Source organism: Protopterus annectens, chromosome 3.part1, assembly GCF_019279795.1.
Source record: "Protopterus annectens isolate FY-2018-M chromosome 3.part1, PAN1.0, whole genome shotgun sequence".
NCBI classification, from domain to species: Eukaryota; Metazoa; Chordata; order Ceratodontiformes; family Protopteridae; genus Protopterus; species Protopterus annectens.
This window is the reverse complement of record NC_056732.1, coordinates 819,775,350-819,800,970: the sequence shown is the minus strand read 5'-3', so window position 1 is coordinate 819,800,970 and position 25,621 is coordinate 819,775,350. Positions and strand designations below refer to the sequence as shown.

Sequence of the window (25,621 nt, the reverse complement as noted above, 5' to 3'; positions counted from 1 at the left end):
GGTGGATTTGTTCCCATGAAGCCTCTTTTCAAGAACACAGACAGGACCTGACCAACAGATTCAGATCCAGGGGATACCATATGGGACATGTTCTGCAAGCCAGAAATTGGACCAACACACTTCACAGGGAGGATTTGTTAACCTGCAAACCACAGAACAGGGAGGAACCCCAACCTATCAGGTTTGTAACCACTTATGCCAGGAATTCTGATTTATTAATCAACAGCATACATAGACACTGGAGCATATTACAGTGTGATCAAGAACTAGCCAACATAATAACAGACAGATGCCTGTTTTCATTTCGTAAAGGTAAGAACTTGGCATCTTGCTTTAACCATTATAAACATACTCATGACACTGGGCACGCTCACTCACAACAAACCACCTTGACTGGTGAACCTCTGATTGGCTGCTTCCCATGTGGCCACTGCATCAATTGTGATAAAGTAACCAAATCTAAACAATTTACGAGTAAAAATTGTGCCATGGTTTTTGACATCCAATTTTTTGCTAATTGTAGCAGCGACTGGTTAGTCTATTTGGCAACATGCACCTGTGGGTCCTTTTACATTGGACAAACATCTCGTCCTCTCAGGCTGAGAATCTCTGAACATGTAAGTAACATCAAAAACAAAAAAGTTAACAATGCCTTGTATAAACATTGTTTGACACATAAAACTGCAAAATTTTCTTTCACGATCATTGATGTTGTCAAGGGTAACAAATTTAATAAAACTGGATGGCATTCTATTTTAGATTCTAAAGAAAAGAAATGGATTGTAAAGTTAGGTGGATTATTCACACTTGGCCTTAATGAGCAATTTTGAAAATGAACCAATGGAGTTGCACTTGAATGTATTTAAACAGTAGCATTTGATTCTTCTGGTTTGCACTGATGAAGGCTGTGTTTTTTACCAGCTGAAACCGGTCTGGTTACTTGTTTTTATGCTATAATAATTAATAAATGTCTTTTTCAGGTCGCAATTTGCTGGCTCAACATGTTTTTTTTTTATCTTATTTGAATTTGAACCCGTGCATTAGTCCTCGTGCAGGAGGATTGTTTTGGATGTGGCCTATGAATAAAGACATAAGTGATTTATGGAATAAATGGCAAAAAACTGAGGTGTGATGTCCCCTACTGAAAAATATAACTAATACTGTGAAACCAAGTGAAGATTCAGCGATTGACCGGTCTGTCTTTCAGAAAAGGTTTCAAGCTTACCTTTTCATTATGGCCATGTCCCTTATCTGCCTGATACCTCAGGATCCATTTATTTTCCTCCTTTTCGGTATAGTTCTTTATATTCCCTAGTCTAGTACTGGTTCTAATAAGCTCTATGGCCATAAAACTAAATTTATGACTTAAATCATTGCTGATAGTGTGCCTCGCTAAGGCATTACGCTCATCTTCTCGTCTTACGGCGTACAAGTGTTCTCTTACTCTCTTCTCTGAATGTAAAGAACTATACTGAAAAGGAGGAAAATAAATGGATCCTGAGGTATCAGGCAGATAAGGGAAATGGACTTAATGAAAAGGTAAGCTCGAAACCTTTTCTGAAAGATAGACCAGTCGATCGCTGAATCTTCACTTGGTTTCACAGTATTAGTTATATTTTTCAGTAGGGGGCTTTTTGCCATTTATTCCACAAATCACTTATGTCTTTATTCATAGGCCGCCATGCTTGCTAATGAGAGTAGCGTCCTTCGCTATCTTATACATACTTGTTGCCTTTTGGTGATGATTTGGTGTCTTTTAACATAGTGTTAGGTAAATAGTTTCGTTATGATTGTGTTTATCCATATTAGCATTATCAAGCATCACTATGCAGGTATAGAGAGTTTTTATTAGTAGATTATACATACGTTCTATATATTTTATATGTATATTTTAGAGCATTGTATTTATAGTGTTTTTGATATAGTTTATATATATATTTTTTATACATTTTAAGTCTATATTTATGTACATATACCTGGATATATAGCTATGTATACCACTTTAAGTTTTTAATTGTAGGCAATTATGGGTCAGGTGATGCATAAAGAGCTATTTAAATGGCAGTTTGCTTTTAAAATTATTAAGTCTGAAGAAGCGTTCTGTGTAAAGCGAAAGCACTTACTGTTCTACTTTCAATAAAGAGTTGCGTTGAGTATTCGAGCCAGTGGTGTGCCTTTGTGTTTATGCTCCATAATTCTTCATTTTGTACTACTGAGGCACTTTATCCTGAAGACTGAGTTTTTTGCTGTGAGAATCTCTAAGTAAATGCTTATTTATGCCGCTTAAAGTGTTTCTGTTTGCTTTAAGGAAGTATATTTGTTTTTTTTTGTCACTGTTTGGACAAGTGAATTTTAGTTGGTACTATGACTGTCAGTGCTGTTGTTTACTATACTGTGCAGATTGTAGAACAAGGCCTAACACAGTTTAAACTCTTTCTGATATATTGTATGATGTTTAGCCCTATGGGAACATAGTTTATGTTTTCTATTATTACTGCCCTTGGTTAGCTCTTAATGTCAGTTTACTATTCTGGTTGGTTGTTGATGTTTTTTTCCCTTGACTTGATGGATCTTGATATGGCTGGGCTGCCCCCCATCCCCCATCTAATCCAGTTGCACCTAAAAAGAAAAAAAAATCAACAAAAACATTATGGGTCGTGAGCCAGTTATTTCCTTAAGCAGTCCCGCATATCACTTACCTTTTTATTCATCACTCTCTGCTGTGAGACTGCAGCAGGTATTAGGAGTCAGACACACCCTCTGAGGCTGTTTCAATACCTGGTTAAGGTATGGGAGTACCAAACCCTTTAGGTGCAGGAGAGTTCTGTATTAAGAGACTCCTTGTCTGACATAATACCCAGTTATTTTGCCCTCTAGTGTAATTCTCATAGTAAGAAAAAACAGAGACTTTACCACATGACTGATTTAATCAGATTATTACCATGTGTAGAGCTAGTGTGGTTTCCTTGGCTAAGAATGTTTTGCAGTCAGCTGATCTCTGAGACTATGCTCCTGTTAAGAATGACAAAGGCTACCTTCTAGAGGTCAGTCCAGAGCTTCAGTCTAGAGTCACAAATATTGATGAGGGCTGTGATTCAGAAAGTAGTGAACATTCAGAGTCCATCCAGTCTGATTCTTTGGAAGGTGAGCAGGTTCAAAAACCTAAGCAAGTGTTCACCTTTCCACAGGTGCTAGCTTAGGTTTAGAGATGTATTTGTCTGGATGGAATCACTACTTAATACCGAAACTACACACTCCCGAAGCCCACAATACCGAGACTAATATCCCTAAACCACACATTACCGACATTTTAAAAGTGCGAAATTCAAAATCGCGAAAGTACTACATACATATAACACACACACAAACATATACACAGCCTCCCCCCATAACCAAACAAACCACCCTACACCCCCTGACTTTAATATTCCAACTCCGAGATAGCACAGACATACACACAAGGCAAACTCACACCCACACATTATAGCCCCTCACACACACACACACACACACACACACACACACACACACACACACACACACACACACACAAACACACTTACACACACATACTTACCTGAACCGCAACACCAGAAGCGCTAACTCAAAATCCCTTACCATCTGGATTTTGAATTTCGCGCTTCAGGTCTTTCGGTAATATGCGATTTCGGCTACATGGTCTCGAGCATTTGAAATTCGAGATTTCAAACGTTCGAGAATTAGTAGTGTTCCCGTCTGGACACAGTCTGAAGCTATAACGGAAACTGGCAGAGTTTATGATCTTATTGAGGATGGGATTTCAAATGTTTTGGCTCTTCCTCCTCTGTAACCAGCTTTAGAAGAGTTCTGTAAAACTGTGTGTAAAAACCTCCTTGGCTAGTGAACCAGTTCCTAAAATGGCTTTGAGGAAATACAAGGTGTACTCTGATCTTATAACTCTCTGCTGTGTTGTCAGCTGACCCAGCTGCAATTTCACTAGCTGCCAACTCTAGAAAGAGACATTTGGCTTCTTGTAATCCTACACTGCTGGATAAAATTGGCAAGTGGTTAGAATCGCATTAAAAATAGTGATATTAAGATCCAATGTTTTCTCATCTCCATTCTCCAGTGGATGGGTTGTCAGATCTGACTAGGATCTGACTTCAGCCACTCTCAGACTTTGGATCCAAGGGTCAGGATCCTCCCTATAGTATCCCACCTAGTAGCAAAATATCTCTGGTCTCATTTGCCTTGGGTGAGAGATAAGCTTGCCTTTTTGGCATTTTTTTCCTCTTCCCCTTTGGGATGCCTATCTGGTAACCTTTTTCAGTCAGTCTTTTATTTGTCTACCTTCCTTCCCTTCTGCTATTAAAATATTTTTAAAAAGTTTTCTCTTTGCCCGTTCCCTTTAAATTCCTTTGAACAATACTGTGGATGAATTCTGTTATCTTTCTGCTTGTTGTCATTGTAGTTGATGTTGCTACATTCTCTTGGTGTTATGGTAAGTGTAGCGATTGTCGTAATGGTGGAGAAACCCCACGGATTCAAAAAATGTGTGGGTTGTGGCCACAAAATTCCCAACTTGGTTGCTCAAGCTAAATGCGTTTATTACTTAGGGGGCTTCTACTTAGATGAAGAATGTTCATTTTGTACTCCTTTTGGTACCAGACCACTAACCAAGAAGACAAACAAGCTGGCACTTAAGGAGCTTCTCCCTGCCACTGCTGGAGAAGTTCCTGTTTCACATTCTTCTTCTTTAACTTTCTTAGAAGCAAGAGAAGTCATAGTTAAGAGTAACAGTGGGAAGAGGGATAAAGGGAGGCATAAGAAGCCCTAGAAGCGTTTTCTAGACCATTCAAGTTTGTCAGACCTTGCACCAAGTTTACTAAAGTCTTCAGACTGTGCTCTGGCTTTGGAACCTTTACAATTGGATCCCAGACTCCTCCACTCATAGAGCCTCAGTTCTCACCAGAACTGGTATCTCACAGTCTCCGTTCACTTTTCCTGAAAGAAAGGTACATTCATAAGATGTTTAAACTGCATTCATGGCTTTGTTCCTAAGATCAGTGTGGTCCACCTATCTGAAAAGGACATTAACAGAATGATAATGAAGTTCTTCAGGACCCTGATCCACTTGTGGGCTCTCCCAGCTCTGACCCCTGTCAGAGTCTCTAGTCTGGCTCATCCTAACACCAGGTTGTAGCTGCTTCCCTTACAATCATGGTTACAAGATCTGAGCGCTTCATGCATAGTTTCATAGATTCATAGATTAGTACTAAGCTAACTGCCCTTGCGAGCCATTTTAAACCTAGCCAATTATCCCTTGTGAGACTCAAACCCTGCACCTTGTGTTTGTAAGACAAACACCTTAACCATTAGGCCACCCTCCCAACCCCTGCAGTTTTGTCTGTGTCTGATCTGAAGGCTTGGTCCACATTGTTCTGACCATTCCTCTGATCCAGTTGACTCCAAGTGCTTCAGACTTTGATGGATCTCTGAGATAAGGTGTCTGTGTTGGAGCCATGGGGTCAGGCTCAACTCAGAAATTGTCAGAGCCAAATCTCCCCCTCAGAATTTTGGCACTAGAAAGGCTGGAACTGGCATCCGCCTTGAAACTGAGTCAGATGGTCATTGACAGAAATAAGCCCTTCAGGAAAGCTTAACAGCTTTTTATTTCCTATTCTGGAACTAAGAAGGGTCAACCTGTCTCTAAACAAACAATTGCTCATTGGTTGTCCTCTTGTTAATCCCACTAAGTCAGTCTATTCCATGCAAGGTAAGGAATGGTGTTATTCGTGTTTCACTGTTGCAGTCATCACGCTTGGGTTATCCTGCCAGGGGTAGCCCTCAAGTCAGCCCTTATACCAGAGGCTTAGTATTTCTGCGTCGGTTGCTGTCTCATCAAGACTGACGTCAGGATGTCAGAGGTATAAAAACGGGCAGCCGACGCCATTACATCAGTCTTTCTTGCCGAGGAGCCCGAAGCAGAAGCAGTTCACATGAGTGCCGGTCGGCCGCTACCTTAGTTTTCTTTCCGATATTGAATCATCCTGAAGTCTTCAAAAGCTAAGTACCCCGTTGGGGATCCTTTCTTCTTGCTCTAACCAATGTCAGAAAAAGTTAACAATTGTCTCGCCTGTGGAAAGCAAATACCACACCGAGATTTCCATTCTTACTGCATCACCTGTTTAGGCCCAGACCACAATGTACCTTGCTGTCGATTTTGTGCCTTGTTCAACGCCTGAACTATTCGTCGTTGGGTCCTTATTGTAGCTAAATACTTTCGTTCTCGATCTATGTATTCCAAAATGGCCTCAGTAAGCCATCCAACTACCGATCTTCTGAAAAAAACGTAAGGATAAAGACAGAGACAGACTGCACAGGTCCAAAACAGCCAAAAATGCTTCTGTTAAGCTAGTTGCCAGTTCGCCGGTACTCCGTGAGGTGCTTTCGCAGTCCTGGATGCCCGCTTCAGTGGATTTGCAGGCCACTACCAAGACCCGTTCGGATTCCGGTATGCCGCGAGACTCTTTTTTTTTTTTTTTTTTTTACTACAGAACCTGCAGATGTCTCTACCTTGGATGGGTCCGGAGCTGCTGTGCAGGCACCGGCTTCTGAAGTTCTTCGCACTACCGATGTTCGACTTAAACCGACGACGACTTTCGCGTCTTCAGTTCTTTCTAAAACTACCGAGTTTCTAAGTCCAAGAGTATGAGCTACGCCTAAAAAACCAACGACCCAAACTCAAACGACCGCTTCCTTGCCACAGTCTCAGATGCTTAAAGTGGCAGAAGACCTGATCATGCTGATTAGGGGAAGCCAGCCTTCCCCTGCTAAACGAAAGAGACTTGTCTCCAGCAGCTTTATCTGACCAGGAGTCCGATGACTGGGGTTTCCGAATATGAAGACATGCCTCTATCTGCCTACGAGAATTCAGATGTAAAGGAATCCATCCCTTCTGCCTCCCCTCCAGAGGACTTTTCTTTTGGTGAAACCTTACATACTTTGAGAGAGCATTTCCATTGGGAATGCCAGGATTATCCTCAGTCCAAAAAGAGACTCAGGGAATTTTTAGGTTTACCACAGCACAAACCCTTAGCTATCCCTCCTGTTTTGGATGTTGCGGATGATGTCTTTATGGAATCCAGCCAAACTCCTGATACTTTAGCCCCTGCTCCAAGGAAACTGGGTAGGTACTACAGAGTCCCTGACTCTTAGAAATTTCTCTTCAAAAATCCTACTGCTGACCCAGAGATCATCTCCCAAGGACCTAAAGGAATAAAAGCAACTACAGCTAAGAATCCCACCCCCTCGGACAGGGATTCCCGAGCTTTAGACAGATGGGGTAAAAAAGTATACACCTCTGCAAATCCCGCCATTAGAGCATTGAATTGTCAGTTCCACATGCTGAAATACCAGCAACATACTATGGAACTTATTAAGCAAAAATTATCTACCGTTCCTGACTGCAGAAAATAAAGAATTACAGGAACTTATGCATTTTGCAAGCCAAGTCAGCAAGCATGCCCTGCAATGTGGGTTTGACTCCCTAGAAGCATCTTGCAGGGCAGCAATCACAGGTTCTGTACTTACAAGGCATGCCTGGCTTAAGTAGCAGACCTTGCCAGACCATATCAAATCAAAATTATTGGACGCTGCTTTGCACAAGGATAATCTGTTTGGCACCAAAGCAGAAGAGGTTTTAAAAAAGATGGAAGAAAAGGCTGTCTATGCAGACAGTCAAACATTTTTTGCAAGTGCAGCATTCAGTAGGCATCAAAACACTGGTCGGTTCCAGCCCCCTCAAGGCCAACTCAAACTAGACCCAGGGGAAATGGACCCCCCCCCCAGATTACAGTCTCAGGGTATGCAGAGATCTAAGCAGTGGAGTACCTCCACTTCTAAAGCAGAGAGTGCTAAGCTACCCCCTTATGGAAAGAATTCACAATGACTTCTGAACTCTACCACTCACCTCTGCCCAATTGCTCTTGCCCATAGGAGGAAATCTTGCCCACCATGCAAAAAACTGGGCCCCCATCACCAACAATTGATGGGTCCTCAACATAGTATCCCAGGGGCACAAATTTTATTTCCACACGCTGCCAACCCCAAAAAGGTTCCCAGACCTTCCTCCAAACCAGTGGACAGAGGCACAATATCCAGTTCAGTCCCTGCTGTCCATAAGGGCAATTCAGCCTGTTCCTGCAGAACAGATAGGCAAAGATTTTTATTCCAGACTTTTCCTGGTACCCAGAAAAGAGGGCACATGGTGCCCAATCTTAGATCTATCCATTTTTAACACCTTCCTGGTGGTACCAAAATTCAAAATGCTCACCTTACAGCAGCTTCTCCCTATGCTGTCCAAAGATGCCTGGTTAGCCACCCTAGACCTAAAGGAGGCCTGTCTGCACATCCCAGTCAGGGACTCCTGCAGGAAATATCTACGTTTCAGGGCAGGAGCTATGCATTATCAGTTCTCTGCACTTCCCTTTGGCATATCCACTGCTCCCAGAGTTTTCACAAAATGCCTGGCTCCAGCCATTGTCTACAGCAGACAGAGAAATATTCAAATTTACCCTTACTTGGACGATTGCCTGATTCAGGCGGACAGTCAGGGAAAGCTGCTGCAGCACCTGTCATTTGTAAAGGACCTTCGAACCTCCCTGGGGTACACTATCAACTAAAAGAAATCCAAACTAGTCCCCAGTCACAAAATCATATTCCTGGGAGCAAGCTTGGACACAGCAACCCAGATGGCATTTCTTACTCCAGAAAAGCAATCCTATCTGACAGGCTACTTCGCTCAAATGGCCACCAGAACCCAGCTATCCACAAGGAAAATCCTGCAGGCTGTAGGGTTCATGGCCTCCTGCATTCTTCTAATTCTATATGCCAGAATGCATACGAGGAAACTTCAGTGGTACTTAAAAGTCTTTGGTGCCAACATTTTCAGGACCTAGAAACTATCATTCCTATAATACCTTGTCTAAGGAAAAAGTTCCTTTGGTGGGCAGCAGCATGCAACCACAACAAGGGGCTTCCCTTTACACAACCCCATGCTTCCTAGACCCTAACCACAGATGCATCAGACTATGCCTGGGGTGCACATCTGGATGGCAGGTGCATTCATGTCCATTGGAGCCCAAATCAAATTCATCTGCACATCAACCAAAAAGAGATGCTAATTGTTATGCACACTCTTGACAGCTTTCAGATCCCTACTTTCACCGTGGCCCCCTACTAATCAAAAACGACAACACCACAGTGATGTGGTACATCAACAAGCAGGGGGGAACCCACTCTTACCCACTATGCAGGCTAGCCATGACCCTGTGGAACACGGCTTCAGCCATTCATATTCACCTGCAAGCTCAATTCCTGCCAGGCAACCAAAACTCTCTGACAGACAACTTAAGCAGGAATCTCCTAGACCCACAAGAGTGGCAATTAAACCACAACACCTTGAGTCTTGTGACCCAGAAATGGAGTACCGTGGAGGTGGACCTATTTACCTCCCCCTACAAGCACCAGCTCAGCAAATTCTGCACCCAGGGTACCTCACAGCGAGGCCTGGAAAGTGGATGCTCTATCCTTCCAGTGGGCAAACCTCTCAATCTATGCATTTCCTCCTCTGCCTCTTCTTACAAGAGTATTGCTCAAGATAAGGGAGGAAAGACCAAGAGCAATCCTGATTGCCACAGACTGGCCATGCCAACACTGCTACCCACTACTGTACAGTCTGTCACCACTGCCCCCATGGCACCTACCCCAGATCCCAACTCTCCTGACGCAGCAGGAGGGCTAGTTCTTGCACCCACAATTGCAAACCCTGAACCTTGCAGCCTGGCTTATTTCTTAAATTCTCCTCCAGTATCCAGTCTAAGCAAGCAAGTACTGGATGTCATACGTGAAGCCAGATGACCCAGTACAAGAAAATCCTATGCTGACATGTGGAAAAGGTTTTGTTCCTGGATTCACACTAAAGGAGTGGATACAGCACAGCCCTCCTTACTCTTATCCTGGATTACCTAGCAGACCTACTCCACAGAGGCATGTCTTTCTCTTCCATTAAGATCCATGCCTCTGCCATCTCTGCTAATTTCAGCACAGAGCCACCTCTCTTCTCTCACCCTCTCATCAAGCAGTTCCTGAGAGGGGCCAACACCTTAAGGTCACCAAGAAGAGCCTCCACCCCTGCGTGGGACCTTAACTTTGTGTTGGAAAAGCTCATGCTGCCCCCCTTGAGCCTACAGCATCAGCAGAGTTAAAATTTCTCTCTTGGAAAACAGCCTTGCTTCTGGCCATCACTTCAGCTAGAAGAATGTCTAAGCTACAAGCACTTATGGCTGCAGAACCCTTCATTATTTTTCATGCTGACAGGTTCTCCCTCAGGACCAACCCGACTTTCATGCCTAAAGTGGTATTCAGTGTGGCTCTCAACCAATCTTATCCATTTGCCCGCCTTTTTCCCTAATCCTCAAAATAAGGGGGAAAGAATCCTGCACTCCTTAGATGTGCACAGACAGCTGATATTCTACCTGGATAGGACTAAGCCCTTTAGGAAATCTGACCAGTTACTAGTCAGCTTTGCACTAGGGGCAGAGGGCAAGGCCATATCAAAACAAACCATCTCCAAATGGATAGCACACTGTATCCATTGCTGTTACAAACACCATGGGAAACCACCCCCCAAGGGGGTCAGAACGCATTCCACTAAGACAACTTCAAGCTCTACAGCCTTTCTCAGAGAGTCCCTACCAGGGGCATTCTGGAAGCTGCTACTTGGAGTTCTGTTCATACCTTCACCAAGCATTAGCACCTGCCTATCTTTTCCAAATGCAGGGCGGACCTTGCAACAGCAGTCCTGCAGGACATACTAGCCAACCCCAACTCTCCTTGACTGCCTCCACCCATTCTTCAGCTTTGGAAATCAGCCCAAGTGTGATGACTGCAACAGTGAAACACGAATAACATAGTACAGTTGTGTACACTTACTATAAAGTTAGATGTTCGAGTGTATTCACTGTTGCAGTCCTGGTTTCCCACCCTCCAGCCCCCTTGTCTCTCTCTTTCTCTCTCTCTTCCTCACTCCTTACTGGGATATTGGTGTTTACTTTTTACTGGTGGTGTTTTTCCACCATAACTTAGCTCCCTATTTGAGAGCTCCTGACATTTGGGACAAGAAAAACTGATGTAATGGTGTCAGCTGCCTGTTTTTGGACCTCTGACGTCCTGACATCAGTCTTGAAGCCACAGCAACCAATGCAGAAATACTAAGCCTGTGGTATTCAGGCTGACTGAGGGCTAGCCCTGGCAGGATAACCCAAGTGTGATGACTGCAACAGTGAATACACTCGAACATCTTCATTTATGGTAAGTGTACACAACTGTACTTTCCATTAAAGCCTTATCCTCTTCCCTGGCATATTGGGAAGGAGTGGACTCTAAAACATTCTAGAGGCAACAACCTGGTCCTGTCTTCATACCTTTACAAAGCAGTACAGACTGGATTCTTTCTCAAGTTCCTCCTTCCTCCATCCAGGTAGGGTAACTTTTAGAATCTACCCATATGTCATTGAGGCAGTGTGAATTATGAACACCGTACAGTTGCGTAAGTCCTACTTACCTGTAACAGTAGAATTTGAATTTCACATTGCTTCAGTGGGAGCACCCATCCACCATCACCCTTTTGTATATAGTTCAGTGGTATATCACCTTGTTGTGTTGTTGGTTGGCTTTGGTTATTTGTTTTGTGGTAGTGAATTGGTTGCTTTCAGGCAATTCTTGCTTCTGATACTTCTTGGTTCTTCCTACTTGGCAGTAAAAGCCTGAATAACTGGCTTTCTGTGGCAAGGATTACGTTTCCCCTGTTGGGAGAGGTACAGCCAGCCCCCTATCAGAGTCAGAGGAGAGGGTTCTGAGCTTTAGAAAGTTCAGTGTGGATTTGTGTTTAGGCAAAGAACCCTTGTGCTACTGAGGCAGTGTGAAATTCAAGCATGTGTTGTTACAGGTAAGTAGGATTTATGCAACTATACTGTCTGCAGCTTCCAAAGAATAATTCAGCTGCCAGGGTTTCCTATTAAGTAGCAGAATATATAGTACCATTCAATGACCACAGCTGTTGCATCAGGTAACCCTTCATAGACTGCTAGGGGAAAACATTTGTTTGTGGGTTAATGGCAGCAGTCTGGCATTACCCCATATATTTTGATAACTGACTTTGACCTTTTAAGTTATCTTCTGTTATGGAGAGTGTCTAACTCAACTGTACATTATTTACCTTTTGGGCTTCCTGGCATCCCTATAAGGACACATGCCAGATTACACACGAGAACTCCACAGTGGATGAACTGCACAGAGCAGATGCAGAATCTGGGCATTAGCATGCTCCCATCTGGGTCTCAAGGGCGTGCCATTATGATCAAGTTGAACAGTTCCAGAAAATATTATCTCTGGTTAATGTCTGCCTTCATCTCACACCTGTGGTAGTGGCAGTTATAGATACTGCTAACATAGGCAGGGAATGCATAGTGAGTCTGACACAGTCCAAGAGAAATGGTTTCTTCATGACTCCTACTTTTCTGTCACCTCTGCTGGAGATGAGCAGTTCTGATTGGTTTATAAGACCACTGTGTTCAATCCTAAAAAGTCCAATTTATCTAGACAGAGAATATGACTGTAATTTTGTAAGTCAGCAAGTAGGGTTTACCAGATCATAGATCTTTATGCAGGGAAGTCATATGCTGCTTCCAAGCTGTTTTTAGAGCACCGTAATAAAGTTGCAGAATATCCATTTCATGTTTCTTTGTGTGAGAATGGTCCAGAATCTTGGGCTTTGGGTTATTGTTTCACAGTATATATGTTTTGGACTCACTGATGATGAGTGCTATAGATTGTCACCTGCATGTACTGGGTGTAGTCTTCAAAGATGTTTCTAATGACTAGCCATTCTTACCACCCAATATCATCATCATTTGTGTGTGTGTGTGTGTGTGTATATATATATATATATATATATATATATATATATATCTATATCTATATATAAATGTGTGGGTGTGTGTACTTTACATATGTAAAATATTTTCCTGTATGGATATCTGTTGTTAACTTTTACTTAACTGCTTTTTCTTACGTTCTCAATAGCCTCACAGATGTGATCAGTGCCCCATGTCTTTTAATGTGGCCTTCAACTTGGCACTTCACAAAGCTACTCACAATACAGAGGACCCTGTCTGTCCTGTGTGCTCCAAGAAATTCTCCAGAGTGGCTAGCCTTAAAGCACACATCATGCTACACGAAAAGGAAGAAGTAAGTGTACTAAACTATAGTCAACTGCTATTAAGATATTGCAGAGAAATGCCAGTTTTATTCTGGTACATACACATTTCTAACATAGTGGTGAAGTTGACTGCATTGGTGTAGGCCAAGAAACATATTCTGGATCAGACAGTCTTTGTGAAATGTTTTTTTTTCTTCAATGTCCTGTCTCATTAAGTATTAGTGGTTATTTATTTAGTTTTATTCTCCATGTGCTAACTGGTTAAATTTAGTTTGCGTCAACTTCTGTTTTTAAGAGTGACCTTTAAGCGCTTGCAGGTAAGTAACTTGAGCAGTTGCATAGTAGACAAATGGAGAACAAGTGAATCAAACCCAAAACTACACAGGCTTGCTAGTATTTTACAGCCCTAATCCTGTTATTTAAACTGCCAGACCAGTTATTTAATCTGCATTAACTTACAAACTTGTTGGGAGCTCAGCCTATGGTTATATGGTCATGTTTAACATGCCCATTTTATAATTTCAAGCAGAATTAAGGTAGAATTGTGAAGTCTGTTCAGCTCGTAATGATCATTGAACTGATGCTGTGTGGCATCCTGTATCTTTTCTGTCTTAAGAGTAGATCTGTTTAAAATTTCTTCAGAAGGTAAACTGCAAAGTACAGCACTACTGTGGCTCAGCAAAAGCTTTCTGATCTGCTGTTCAAGTTTCAGCAGATTATAAGTGTTTTTTTTAAGTAAAATTGAAGTATAAAATATTTCAAGGAAAAGGGTCTCCAAAAACGGAAATGGAAAAGAATGTTAGGGCGTCTGTAAACAAGAGCACAGACACAGATAACTGTAATGTACATAATGTTCAGTGTAATAAAACACAAACTCAGAAGCCTCAGATGAGGCTTCCTGAGAGTTTGTAACCAGTATGACTTGTATCTATGTACCTGATCTCTAAAACATCTGTCCAGATGAATGTGAACATAGTCGGTGTAGGCACCTGTCTAGCTAAAGTAGGTGGGAATGTCCTTACTTTTCCAACCATATGCATAAAACTACATTTATTTACACTGGAGTTAATGACTTGACTTTCTCAACTGTTAGTATTCACTGTACATCTTCAAGCACTTACATTGCTTATTATAACAATATATAGGATGTTCAGTGACACTTAAGATCTTAATGTTTTTTTAGACACCTAAGGGGTTTTCTGTTTAATGGAATGTTGTATGTCCTATAACCTCAGTGATACTACTTTTTCCCTTCTTTTGTCTTTATTCATAAACTGTATACATCTGCATGTATCTGCATCCATCGCAGTTGTCAGAGTACAGAAACTATTATTTGCATTTCTTGTAAACCACTTGTAGATCTTATCTTGATTATGGTGTTAATCCTTGGAGACCTTTCATGTAAGGAGTGCATCCATTTAGATGTTTTTGTTGCTCAAATCACATCACAAATTATGCTCTTAGAATGGTTTCTCAGTGAATGGTGACCTTAAAAGACCTGACCTTGTAGTACAGAGAGATGAGTCATTAGGATATGTTGTGTAGCCAGCAGTTTAATTCACTAGCTCAATTCAGTGGTGTTACACTTGAGAGTAGACTAATTAGTAAGCTGGCTGAGTAACTATCACGTCTTTTTATTTAGCGATCAGTAAGTTACAATCATGTATGCAGCTGTGCATATAAACATAGTTGTATTGTTGAGGTCTACGTTATTTACACGAAAGTCTAAAACCGCGAATACATATGGATCGAACCATATGCATTGAAAGTGTAAGCCGTCGAAAACTGTCAACGGAAATCTCCGTAGGTGGAGATTTCCATTTACTTCAATGTAGTGCGATCTCGGACTTGGTATATTTAAGTAGCGGGGGGTGTGGGTGGTGCCTACATCTTTTTTTTTTATCTGTGTTTTTTTTTCTGTGTATTTTTTTTCTTTATTAACTTTCGAATGTTTAAAAGTTTGATGCATATGTGTCGATCTTTATGCATTCGAACTTTTGAACATTTGAGTTAATAAAGTAGACCCGTATTGTTGATGCCTGCTACACATTAGAAAGGAACAAGTGAACATTTTGGACTTGCCCTCAGTTGCTTGGCTTACAACTGCTTGTAAGACATTTACTGAATGTGTATGTTCAGTTGTTCATTCTGTGTTCCTGAAGACACATCTAAGCAATATGTTGTTGGTTTTGTGTATTTGCTTAATAGTTTGTGTAGTCCTGCAGTCTCCTATTGAAAGTGAGACAGGATTTACATGGGGGGAGTTGCCCCCACAAGGTAGATGCTGGTGGACTTTCCTGGAGAAAACATTTATTTAAAACTTCACTCCATTCGCTGGTATTGCTGATGAGCTTGGGTACTTGCTACATGAGCTTTTAAGTTACTGAGGTTTTGCAGTAAAATGAATTGTAGCTTATCGTTTGCATTACAGCCTTGGGTAATATGAAGTGATCAATGGGAGGCAAGCTTTTGATATGAGCTTATGAAGTCTAGCCTGTTCCCATGGAGTACCTTTTACCCCTTTATTGAATTATGTTTTCAAGTCATGGTATGATTTTTATTTTGCTGGCCCTGCTGTGTTGTTGTCATTGTAGCTGTTTTATGTATCCCCTTCTGACCTTGCTGCTCCTACATTACCTCACAGCCTCTTAGTAGTAGTGATGTTGGTGTCTTTACAGCTGTTCTCTCTCTCCCTCTCTCTGTGTCTGCCAGAAGTGTATAGTGACTGACTTGCACTGAGAAAGTATTATATCTGATATTTTGTGTGCAATCATCTATTGTACTTCATGGATTGGAGAGCTGGCTTTACTGCAGAATAAAAGACAGATTTTCATGTCCCTCTACATTTTCTGTTTCAGACAGTCTAATAGAAGAGTGGTGATTTGGTTGTCCACACAGATTTGGACAGACATACAGACATATAGGAGGTGCTGTTAGTCTGTCAAGTTTCGTATTTTTCGTATTTTTGTGAGAAATGCTTCCCCTAGTCCTTATTTAATTTTGTGAAGCAGTGGATCAAATTAAACTTACTAGTGTTATCTTTGTCAGGTTGTATATCCATGTCGACCGCACTGCAGTTTTGCAGTGCCTCAAAATTCTTATAATAACTCTGCCCTGTTATTGATTTGTCGGTGTCTGTATGAAGACTAGGAGTAGAATGCTGTATTCTATTCGTCCCCCCCAGTGATTTATTGTCACCACCACTAAGGTGAATTTTTCACCCTCACTTCACTCTTAAGTTATCCTGAGTATCTTCTTGTCCCCATTAGTTCACTTTTTTTCTGAGCAGTGTTCTTGTGCTGTATTTCCAAATAGGAGTGGATGTGCCTCACCAGCTGGGTTTGTTGTGTTTGTTACACCAGGTACACTGTTCCATTCGGGATTCTGCACAGAGATGCTTGCACTATCTAAATTACATAAACGTTTCCTTTTTGGATCCTTTTTTTGGGAGGGGGAGAGGACTTTAAACTCTTGACTCTACCTAGTCTCCCTGTATTCCATAGAGGTTTGGAAGCCTGACTTGTAACTCTGATAACCAGAGTTTGAATGACAGCCAGGGTACTGAAAGAGACCGGCAGGGAAGATAGGTTTGAATAAACAACACTGGTTTGCCTATCCTGGAAGGCAGGGGTGTTTTTACTTACCAGTTAATATTGTGCCACTGGAGGTTTGCATTACACTAGAATGGCCACTGGAGGTTTGCATTACACTAGAATGGCCAGGACTGAAGTTTTGAGCTTGATGATCCCAAGTCAGTGGTGGTAGCCCTTAATGATATGTGGATGGAAGCACACAGACATACCTGGGAAACAAGACCTCTTGCAGTAATGCAGGCGCTCACATTAGCCAACAGGGGCAGGGTTAGGGCTCAGTAAACATGCCCTCCTTTCTGTGATCGTTGCAAGTTCACAAACACTCTGCATTAATGCTCGGATAATGGCCTCTCCAATCGGCTGTCACCTGTTTGCTGAGGATACCTAGTATGTGGGAATGAATGGACTGAAGATCAGTAAGGGAGACTCAATTGTCAGCAGGCATAGAGGTAAAAAATATACAGAAAAACATTTCTGACTAACGCTGATATTACTACTTCTGTATTTAGTGCCCCTTACTTGCTGTTCATGAGTGCATCCAAGTAGTCATCTTGTACTATGACTCTTCACTGTACTAACTGTCATGCTTTTATAATTTTAGATTTGGTGTTTAAATATTTCCCTAGAAAACAAGAAAACAAAAAACAGTATGCAGAAAATATATCAGTTAAGCACTTTCGTCTGAACAGTAATCACACAATTACTTTTTAGATTTTCCAAAAACTCAGCCCCTGTTTTTCCATTGTTAGGTCATTTAACATTTAATTTCAGTAAACATTAACCTGTAAAATGAAACAGTATTTAGAACACATCTAGAGCCTGTTTACTGCATTTCCTGTGTTGCACTTAATTTAAAATTGTTTTTTTCTCTTAAAACTGCATTTTACCTGACTTTGGCCTAGCACTCAAGTGTGGGGTCATTTATTGCACTGTTGTGATTATTTTGCTACTTGTGTATCTCTGCTACCTTTAAACTAAAACAAAAAAGAAAAAAAAATCTTCAGTTACAGATTTGCTGTCTGAACTGTTTGTAAGTTTCTTGGAGGCCAGTGCTTGCTTGGACTAAAGAGAAGTCTCTGTGTTCACCAGTGGCAGTGGTTAACACTGAACAGCCTGCCTGTCCCTGTAGGAGTGGTTACTGCCTAGAAGCTGTAGTTTTATTGGCCATTTTGGGTCAATTCTAAAATCCTTGATCTCTATCTCTTAAAACCCTGCTGCCTCGTGGTTTTGGCATCTTTCCAGGCTTGTTAGTTGTGGCTGAAGCACCTACCAAGGGGAGAAAACACTGAGAGGAGAAAGGAGCCACTTTTGAGATTTTAAGTATTTTCTTCTGCTTTTTTGTTAAGAATTACTGCTTTGCCGCCTACTTTTTGGCATTTTCCAGCTTGCTAAAGTTTATATCTGTATTAGAAATTGTCTTTAGAACACATCTAGAGCCTGTTTACTGCATTTCCTGTGTTGCACTTAATTTAAAATCATTGTTTTCTCTTAAAACTGCATTTTACCTGACTTTGGCCTAGCACTCAAGTGTGGGGTCATGTATTGCACTGTTGTGATTATTTTGCTACTTGTGTATCTCTGCTACCTTAAAAAAAAAAATAAAAAAATCTTGCTTTTTTCCCACTTTCTGAAATTTAAGAAAGTTCAGTTACAGATTTGCAGTTCTGAACTGTTGGTAAGTTTCTTGAAGGCCAGTGCTTGCTTGGACTAAAGGGAAGTCTCTGTGTTCACCAGTGGCAGTGGTTAACACTGAACAGCCTGCCTGTCCCTGTAGGAGTGGTTACTGCCTAGAAGCTGTAGTTTTATTGGCTATTTTGGGACAGTTCTAAACTCCTTGATCTCGATCTCTTAAAACCCTGCAACCCTCTTTTAGCACGGTCTTGCGCACAGAGCAGCGTCCGGCTCTAAATCTCAAATTAAGCACTCTATTCTCATTCTAAAGCCCTGCACTTGCTCATATAAGTAAGCTCATAGGTAAACACAAACTAAAGCACTACATCCTCTTATACTCCTTCAAAGCACTTGCTCCCTATTGGTTCTTTCTGATCAGTCAATAAGTAGTTCCCTATATTATTCAGGCATGTCCAAGGTCAGTTTCGAGTTTACTCTCCAGTCCAGCTGGTGAATCTGGGAATCTTGAGGCAATGTTACAACTGCCTTATGTATACAGACCACCCTCTTCTCCTCCCAACAAGCTCACATATATGTGAGAGATGCAACTATATAGCCAAACTGGAGGCTAAGCTCTCTCAACCCAGTGCTGGCACAGCCTGTCAGGAGGAGAAGGTAACCACACACACCACAAATCCAGTCTCACATAGACCTATCGCATCAGCAAACCAAACACATAAACACACAAAAACATACTTGGAGGCTCTAAATAAAAATCTGCCTAAGCAGCAGAGACCTCCAAAGCAGACATCCAAGCAACACCTACCACGTAGCACATAGCTCACAAAGTCAGTGTGCCACACAGTCACAGCCCTTAAGGCTAAACAACACACCTAATACACTTGTAATAGGTGACTCTATTGTCAGACACACTGATGTCCCACTCACCAGGCTGAACAAGGAGAAGGTCACTGTAAGCTGCCTGTCTTGTGCCAGGATCTGCCACATAACACAAGCACTCAGGTCACTCCAAAGCAAGTACAAGTATGACTCCGTCATTGTCCATGCTGGTGTGAATGACCTGAGACGTACCTCCCTGGACTACATGAAAAAAGACGTACAGGAGCTCTTTGATCATGTAGCCCAGGCCGGTATGACCCTGACCTTGAGTAGCATCTTACCCTCACCAAGAATGATGCCACAGTATAAAGCCAAAATGATCAATTTTAACAATTGGCTAAAGTATTGGTGTCATTCAAAGGGGATCCAGTGTCTGTCAGCCTGGGATGAAATGCTCGACAAGCCATGTTGCTTCGCTAGGGACGGCTTGCACCTGTCACCCCTGGGTTTTCGAATACTGGCTAAGGCTCTTGCCTCCCCCATAGTGCCTTTTTAGGCAAGGCTCAAAAGACAAACCCACCCCCATAGACAACACAAAGAAAAAAAAACTAAGGGTAATGCTGCTCAACGCCAGAAGTCTAAACCTCAAGATGCACGCACTCAAGACTCTCCTCAGTATGGAGAATATCGATATCTGTGCAGTAACAGAAACCTGGTTCAAGGCTCCCGAGAGCACCCCAGCACTACCAGGCTATACTTCATACCATGCTTTCCGGCCTCAAAACTCGGACCGAACCACAAAAGGAGGGGGAGTATCCATATTTATCAAAGATACCCACACCTCCAGGCTAGTGGCACTGCACGAAGCTTCAGAGACCGTCCATGTGCAACTAACAGTGGGCAAAACTGCCTTTCAGTTTGTAGCCTGCTACAGACCACCCTCCCAAACACAGGAACCTCACTCGGCTTTCTTGAGAACACTGGAGAATATGAAGGTCTCTCCAAACACTATTATATTGGGTGACTTCAACTACCCAAACATCGATTGGGAAAACTACTCAAGCCCAAACACCCTCGCCCAATGGTTCCTAGAATTTATAAACTCAAATGCTATGGAACAACTGGTCACCACTCCCACAAGAGGGGAAAACATACTGGATCTGGTCATCACCAACATGGGGTCTCTATGTTCCACACCAGAGGTATACCCCTCATTGGTAAGATCAGACCATAAACAAATCTCACTGGACATCCATATTCCATCCCCACCCCTAGCCAAGAAAACCACGGTGAAGAACTTCTTAAAAGCAAACTTCACACTTCTCAAAACTGAGGTGGAATTCTTCAAAGCCCCTGGGTCAGTGGACAATACGGCCCAAAATGCAGAATCTTTTACAAAAGCATTCTATGGACACCGACAGGAATGCATGGAGCATGCTATCCCAAATAAAACCAAGACTCACTACCAAGACTCACTCCTCCAAAGGCAGGAGACCTGTCTGGTGGACCCCGGCCATAAATAAGCTATACAACAGAAGGAGAAAGCTACTACTTGACAGAGCAAAATCCCAAAAAGGGAAGGCGTCACTGATCAGTACTAGCAAGAAACTACGATCCCTCATAAAATCTTCTAAGGCCAGCTTTGAAAGAAAAATTGCACAAGACACTAAAGATAATCACAAGGCCTTCTTTAGTTATGTCAGAAACCTGGGAGGCAACTCCCAGATATGCTCTGAGTTAGTGCAAAATGACAAAAAATTCACTGAACCCACAGACATTGCCAAAATCCTGGCAGAAAGGTTCAGTGCAAACTTCTCCCCCCCCCCTTCCCCCCAAAGAGCAAATGTCTATCCCAACAGAATGTAGCCTTCCTGAGATCACAGATGCACAGGTGAGAGCTGCCCTCTCCAAAGCTAAAAACACAGCATCCGTGGGACCAGACGGTGTCCCGGGCTGCATCTTACACGAGCTCCAAGAAGAACTAAACCCTCATATAAAGTCACTGTTCAATCTCAGCCTTACTACAGGATATGTTCCCAAGGAATGGCGTACAACAACAGTGGTCCCACTCCACAAAGGTGGTGCCACAACAGACCCCGGAAACTATCGCCCTATAAGCCTGACTAGCCTGGTCTGCAAAGCTATGGAACGTATCATCATGGAAATCATAAACAAAGACATTGGGAATCTCCAGACACTGGATCCTAACCAATTCGGCTTCATTAAGGGCAGATCTTGCCTCTGGAACCTTGTCGACTTCTTTGCAACAGTTACCAAAGCCATAGATGAAGGGAAGGTAGTCCACACAGCCTACCTGGACCTCGCAAAGGCCTTTAACACAATACCACATTCGGGCATCATAAATAAGCTCACCAGCTTAAATATCAACCCCTATGTCACAAGATGGGTTGCAAACTGGCTCAGGGATAGAACCCACATGGTCAGAATAGCAGGTGCCATGTCATTCTCTAAACCAGTTACAAATGGTGTCCCACAAGGCTCAGTCCTGGGACCTCTCTTGTTCGGTATATATTTCTCCGAGGTACAGGCTAACACTGGTGGACTATGGCTGACCAAGTTCGCAGATGACTGCAAACTGGGTGCTATAATCGACTCTCCAACTGACACAAGCATCCTCCAAAAGGGTCTCACAGAGATGGATAACTGGTGCCAGAGCCATGACCTAAAGCTAAATGCCAAAAAGTGCATAGTCATCCCCTTTGGAAAAAACAAAGTGCCCACAAATTACCACATAGGTGGTAATCCATTAAGTACGGAAGAAGTAATTAGGGACTTGGGGACCCAAGTAGATAGCAATCTCTCCTTTGACAATCACATTGCCAAAGTGGTTAGAAAGACCTTCTATATAGCCCACCTTATCATGAAAGGGTTCACATCTAGATAAGAGAGGTCATTGTGCCCCTCTACTCATCACTTATCAGGCCCATAATTGAGTACAATGCCCCTTTTTGGGATGTACCTTACCCGACAACTTCAGCAACTGGAAAGACCCCAAAAGTATCTCACCAAGAGGATCAAGGGGCTCAAACAGATGCCCTATGCAGTTCAGCTAAAGAAACTCCAGCTCTACTCAGTTGCGTACCGCCTACTCAGAGGAGATCTGTGTCTGACGTATAAAGCCATGTCCAACCCAGAATTAATGGACATGCTTCGCCTCAGGATATCTAAATCCCTTAGAGCTACATGCTCCAGGGACCTGAAGCTCAGCACAGAAATAAATAGGACATGCTGGAGGGACAGATTCATATCCCAGAGGCTCCCCTCACTCTGGAACAAAATCCCATTCCATGACAGGCAGAGCCCCTCACTGACCCTCTTCAAGAGAAATCTTGACGAATGGATGGGAGATCGTAAGTTTACCTCTGGGATCTCTTCTGTGTCGCTGCTTGACAGAGGTACATTAAACAAACCATAAAAGGGCTACCTTCTGTGACCTACTATACAGAGGCACAGTCAACTAATCTAAAAGGGTGGTGAAAGCCAAACATACTCTGGCTAGGCTTATAAATGCCCTAGGGCAGATAGCCTAGTATCAACCTATGAACCTATGAATACTTTTATTCAAGCCAGGAAACAGTGTCGTTTGTTTGTCTTTCGGCTTTTCCCGGTTAGGGGTCGCCACAGCGGAACTCCGGTCCACTAATGATTGGTAGTTGATTGTTACGTGCTGAGTTACCAGCTCTGATGCACAACCTTCAATGAAGGTACGCCCATTCACGCATGTCTCCACGCAGAAGACGCTCTAGCTGAGAATCGAACCGGACAGCGTCTTACTGTGAAGTGACAATGCTACCGCAGCACCACCACCGTGGGTTATTAAGCTTTAATTGCCATGTTAACTCTTTAAGATTCTAACAAAGCTTCTATATTGCCACCTCTCAGAGTGTATGCAATTGAATCTAAAACGTAGAAAAACTTTTATAATCCATTGATTTAATAGTATTTTTACTTAAGGCATTAGTAATTGCCATTTTTTATTGCATTAATGTGTTCACCAGTCTTCTTGGATAACTTTCTAGTAGTTTTTGCAACATACAATTCATTACAGGTGCAGCAGTTAGCCAGATATACAACTTTCTGAGTTACAATTGAATCTTCCATTTGGACAAAACACCTGGTCCAGACCTGATAGCAAAATGTTACTCGAACTGTTAATAAAGCTACATTTTTTACACCCTTTACATGCAAAAGCTGCATTTTATTATTTTGCTTATAATGTTTTCTTTCTAATAATTCTTTGATATTTGTGATTTTCTTATCTGAAAAGACTGAATTGTCTCCTGTGATTTTGCATAATTCAACATTCCCTTTTTATGATTTTCCAGTTATTCTTTATCATATTTTTAAATGTTGCAGAATCCATACTATATCTAATCGGACACGCCAAAGTATAATCCCCTAGTCTTTCACAATTTTCGTTGCATTCATCTTATACTGTACAAATAATCGTAAATATTGGCAGATATAAAGTTTGTCTTTGGTCAAAATTTATTTTATACTTATGTTGATGTCTACAAAATATATCTGAATTTAGAGGTTACAAATCGGTAATTAATTTATTCTTGAAACTCAGCAACATTGCTAATATGTCTACAGACTCTAATGACTTGTCCTTTTATTATACATTTATTTAAAGTTGCTGGGTGTGCACTATCATGGTGTAACAGGTGCAGCAGGTAGCTAGATATACCTGAAGAGTTAAGTCAAGCCTTGCTCACTGTCAATATCTTCCTATGAGTTTTATAAGAAGTGAACATCAGGAGACTTCAGGTACCAAACAGAAAGAGAAGGATGTTTTATCCACCAGGCTTAAAACTTACACACCAGTTGTTAGTGGAATTGCTGTGAGTTCCATACTGAGGATGTGAACCAATGTAGTCCTTATTAATGCTTAAAGCTCATATTCTGCAGTTCGGTAAATCTATTTGACAAATCTTTTACAGAGCCAGTCAGTGCATATAAAGTGATTTTAGGTTCCTTGAAAGACTTTGATTTTATTAGAAAAGAGATTATGTAAATTTAAGGCACTTATTTGGGAAAGCATGTTTTTAAGGGCCAGCTTGAAGCTGAAAGAGTGCTAAAAGGGCTGAGACTGTCTGAGTTTCCCAGTGATGTTACTAAAGATAGTGCTGCATCTACGTTTTTGACAGAACTGGTTTGGAATTGAATATTTTGATTTGACATAATGAAAGTAGTATTTTTAGCCTTCAAGAAGAGATGAATGAACTTTCTCATAACATCTTTCAAGATTGTTTATTTCCTTTTTTAAAACCTACATATGATAGATTAGTTAAAAATATTAAAACTTGTGAAGTTAAGCAGCAGAAAACAAAAGTAAAGAAATTTTAGCGTGACCTTTTGGCTTATAAAAATGAGACTGTTACCCAACTAAATAGCTAGCAGTAGTATAAAGTAAGAGGAGGCAGAAGGGCACACATCTACATTTTATCCTTGTAGCTCAGAAAAATTGGCTGAGTAGGCGAAGAGAGATTTTCAGATTGGTCCGTATGACAGTTCTGTCCAGTATACATTCAAAGAAGATTTGTTCTGTCCAGTATACATTCAAAGAAGATTTTTTAAAACTGCCCTGAAGTCCAAAACAGAGAAGATACTAAGGCACATCTGGTGAAACACTCAGTGGGATTCAGTACACTCCATGTAGACTTCACACAAAGCCTACACAGAGTTTACATGTATGCACAGTGATGCATGCAGAGCAGCAGTGCTCATTACATATTCGTGCTGTGTACGTCATCTAAATATAAATAATACAAGGTTTTGTGGCTGGCAGCAGGTTGCCAACAAGGAAACCATGTAAGGGAACACAAATAGCATTCCTTTTTAAAATCAGAGCACTGAATTCTGCGGTTTTGCGCGGAATGCCACAGTGGTCACCAAGGCGTCACAGATAGCTCTCAATCTCTTGGTGCAAGACATCTGTACAAAGGCCAACATAATGGAGAGACAGTGACCCAGAAATAGGTACATATTTGCCCTATAGAAGTGTACTAGAATAGCCAGGGGGGTTGTGTTAAAGTACATTTTCTGAAGAATTTTTAAATCTGATACACAAATGTATGTAATTATTGAAGCGCATAAGTCCTGAGATCATTACAGTGATATGGCAGAAAGCTACAAATATAATAAGGAACGCATCTGGACATGCTGTAAAAATCTGGACAACTGAGAGGTTTGAATGTTAAGTATATGTTCCAAACACTGTACAGGACAGTGTATCTGCAGTGCAGAGTATTGTGAAATCCCATTTCTGGCATTCTGCACTGAATTTGTGTAA

At 41.8% G+C, this 25,621-nt stretch overlaps 1 protein-coding gene across 1 annotated transcript in view; it reads left to right on the top strand.

Moving 5' to 3' along the window:
* The window catches only part of ZNF236 (zinc finger protein 236), a 1,651,223-nt gene that overhangs the window by 174,279 nt on the left and 1,451,323 nt on the right, over nt 1-25,621 (top strand). The window contains exon 3 of the mRNA XM_044067103.1: nt 13,126-13,290. Coding sequence (XP_043923038.1) covers nt 13,126-13,290 — 165 coding nt within the window. The remainder of the gene's footprint in view (nt 1-13,125; nt 13,291-25,621) is intronic.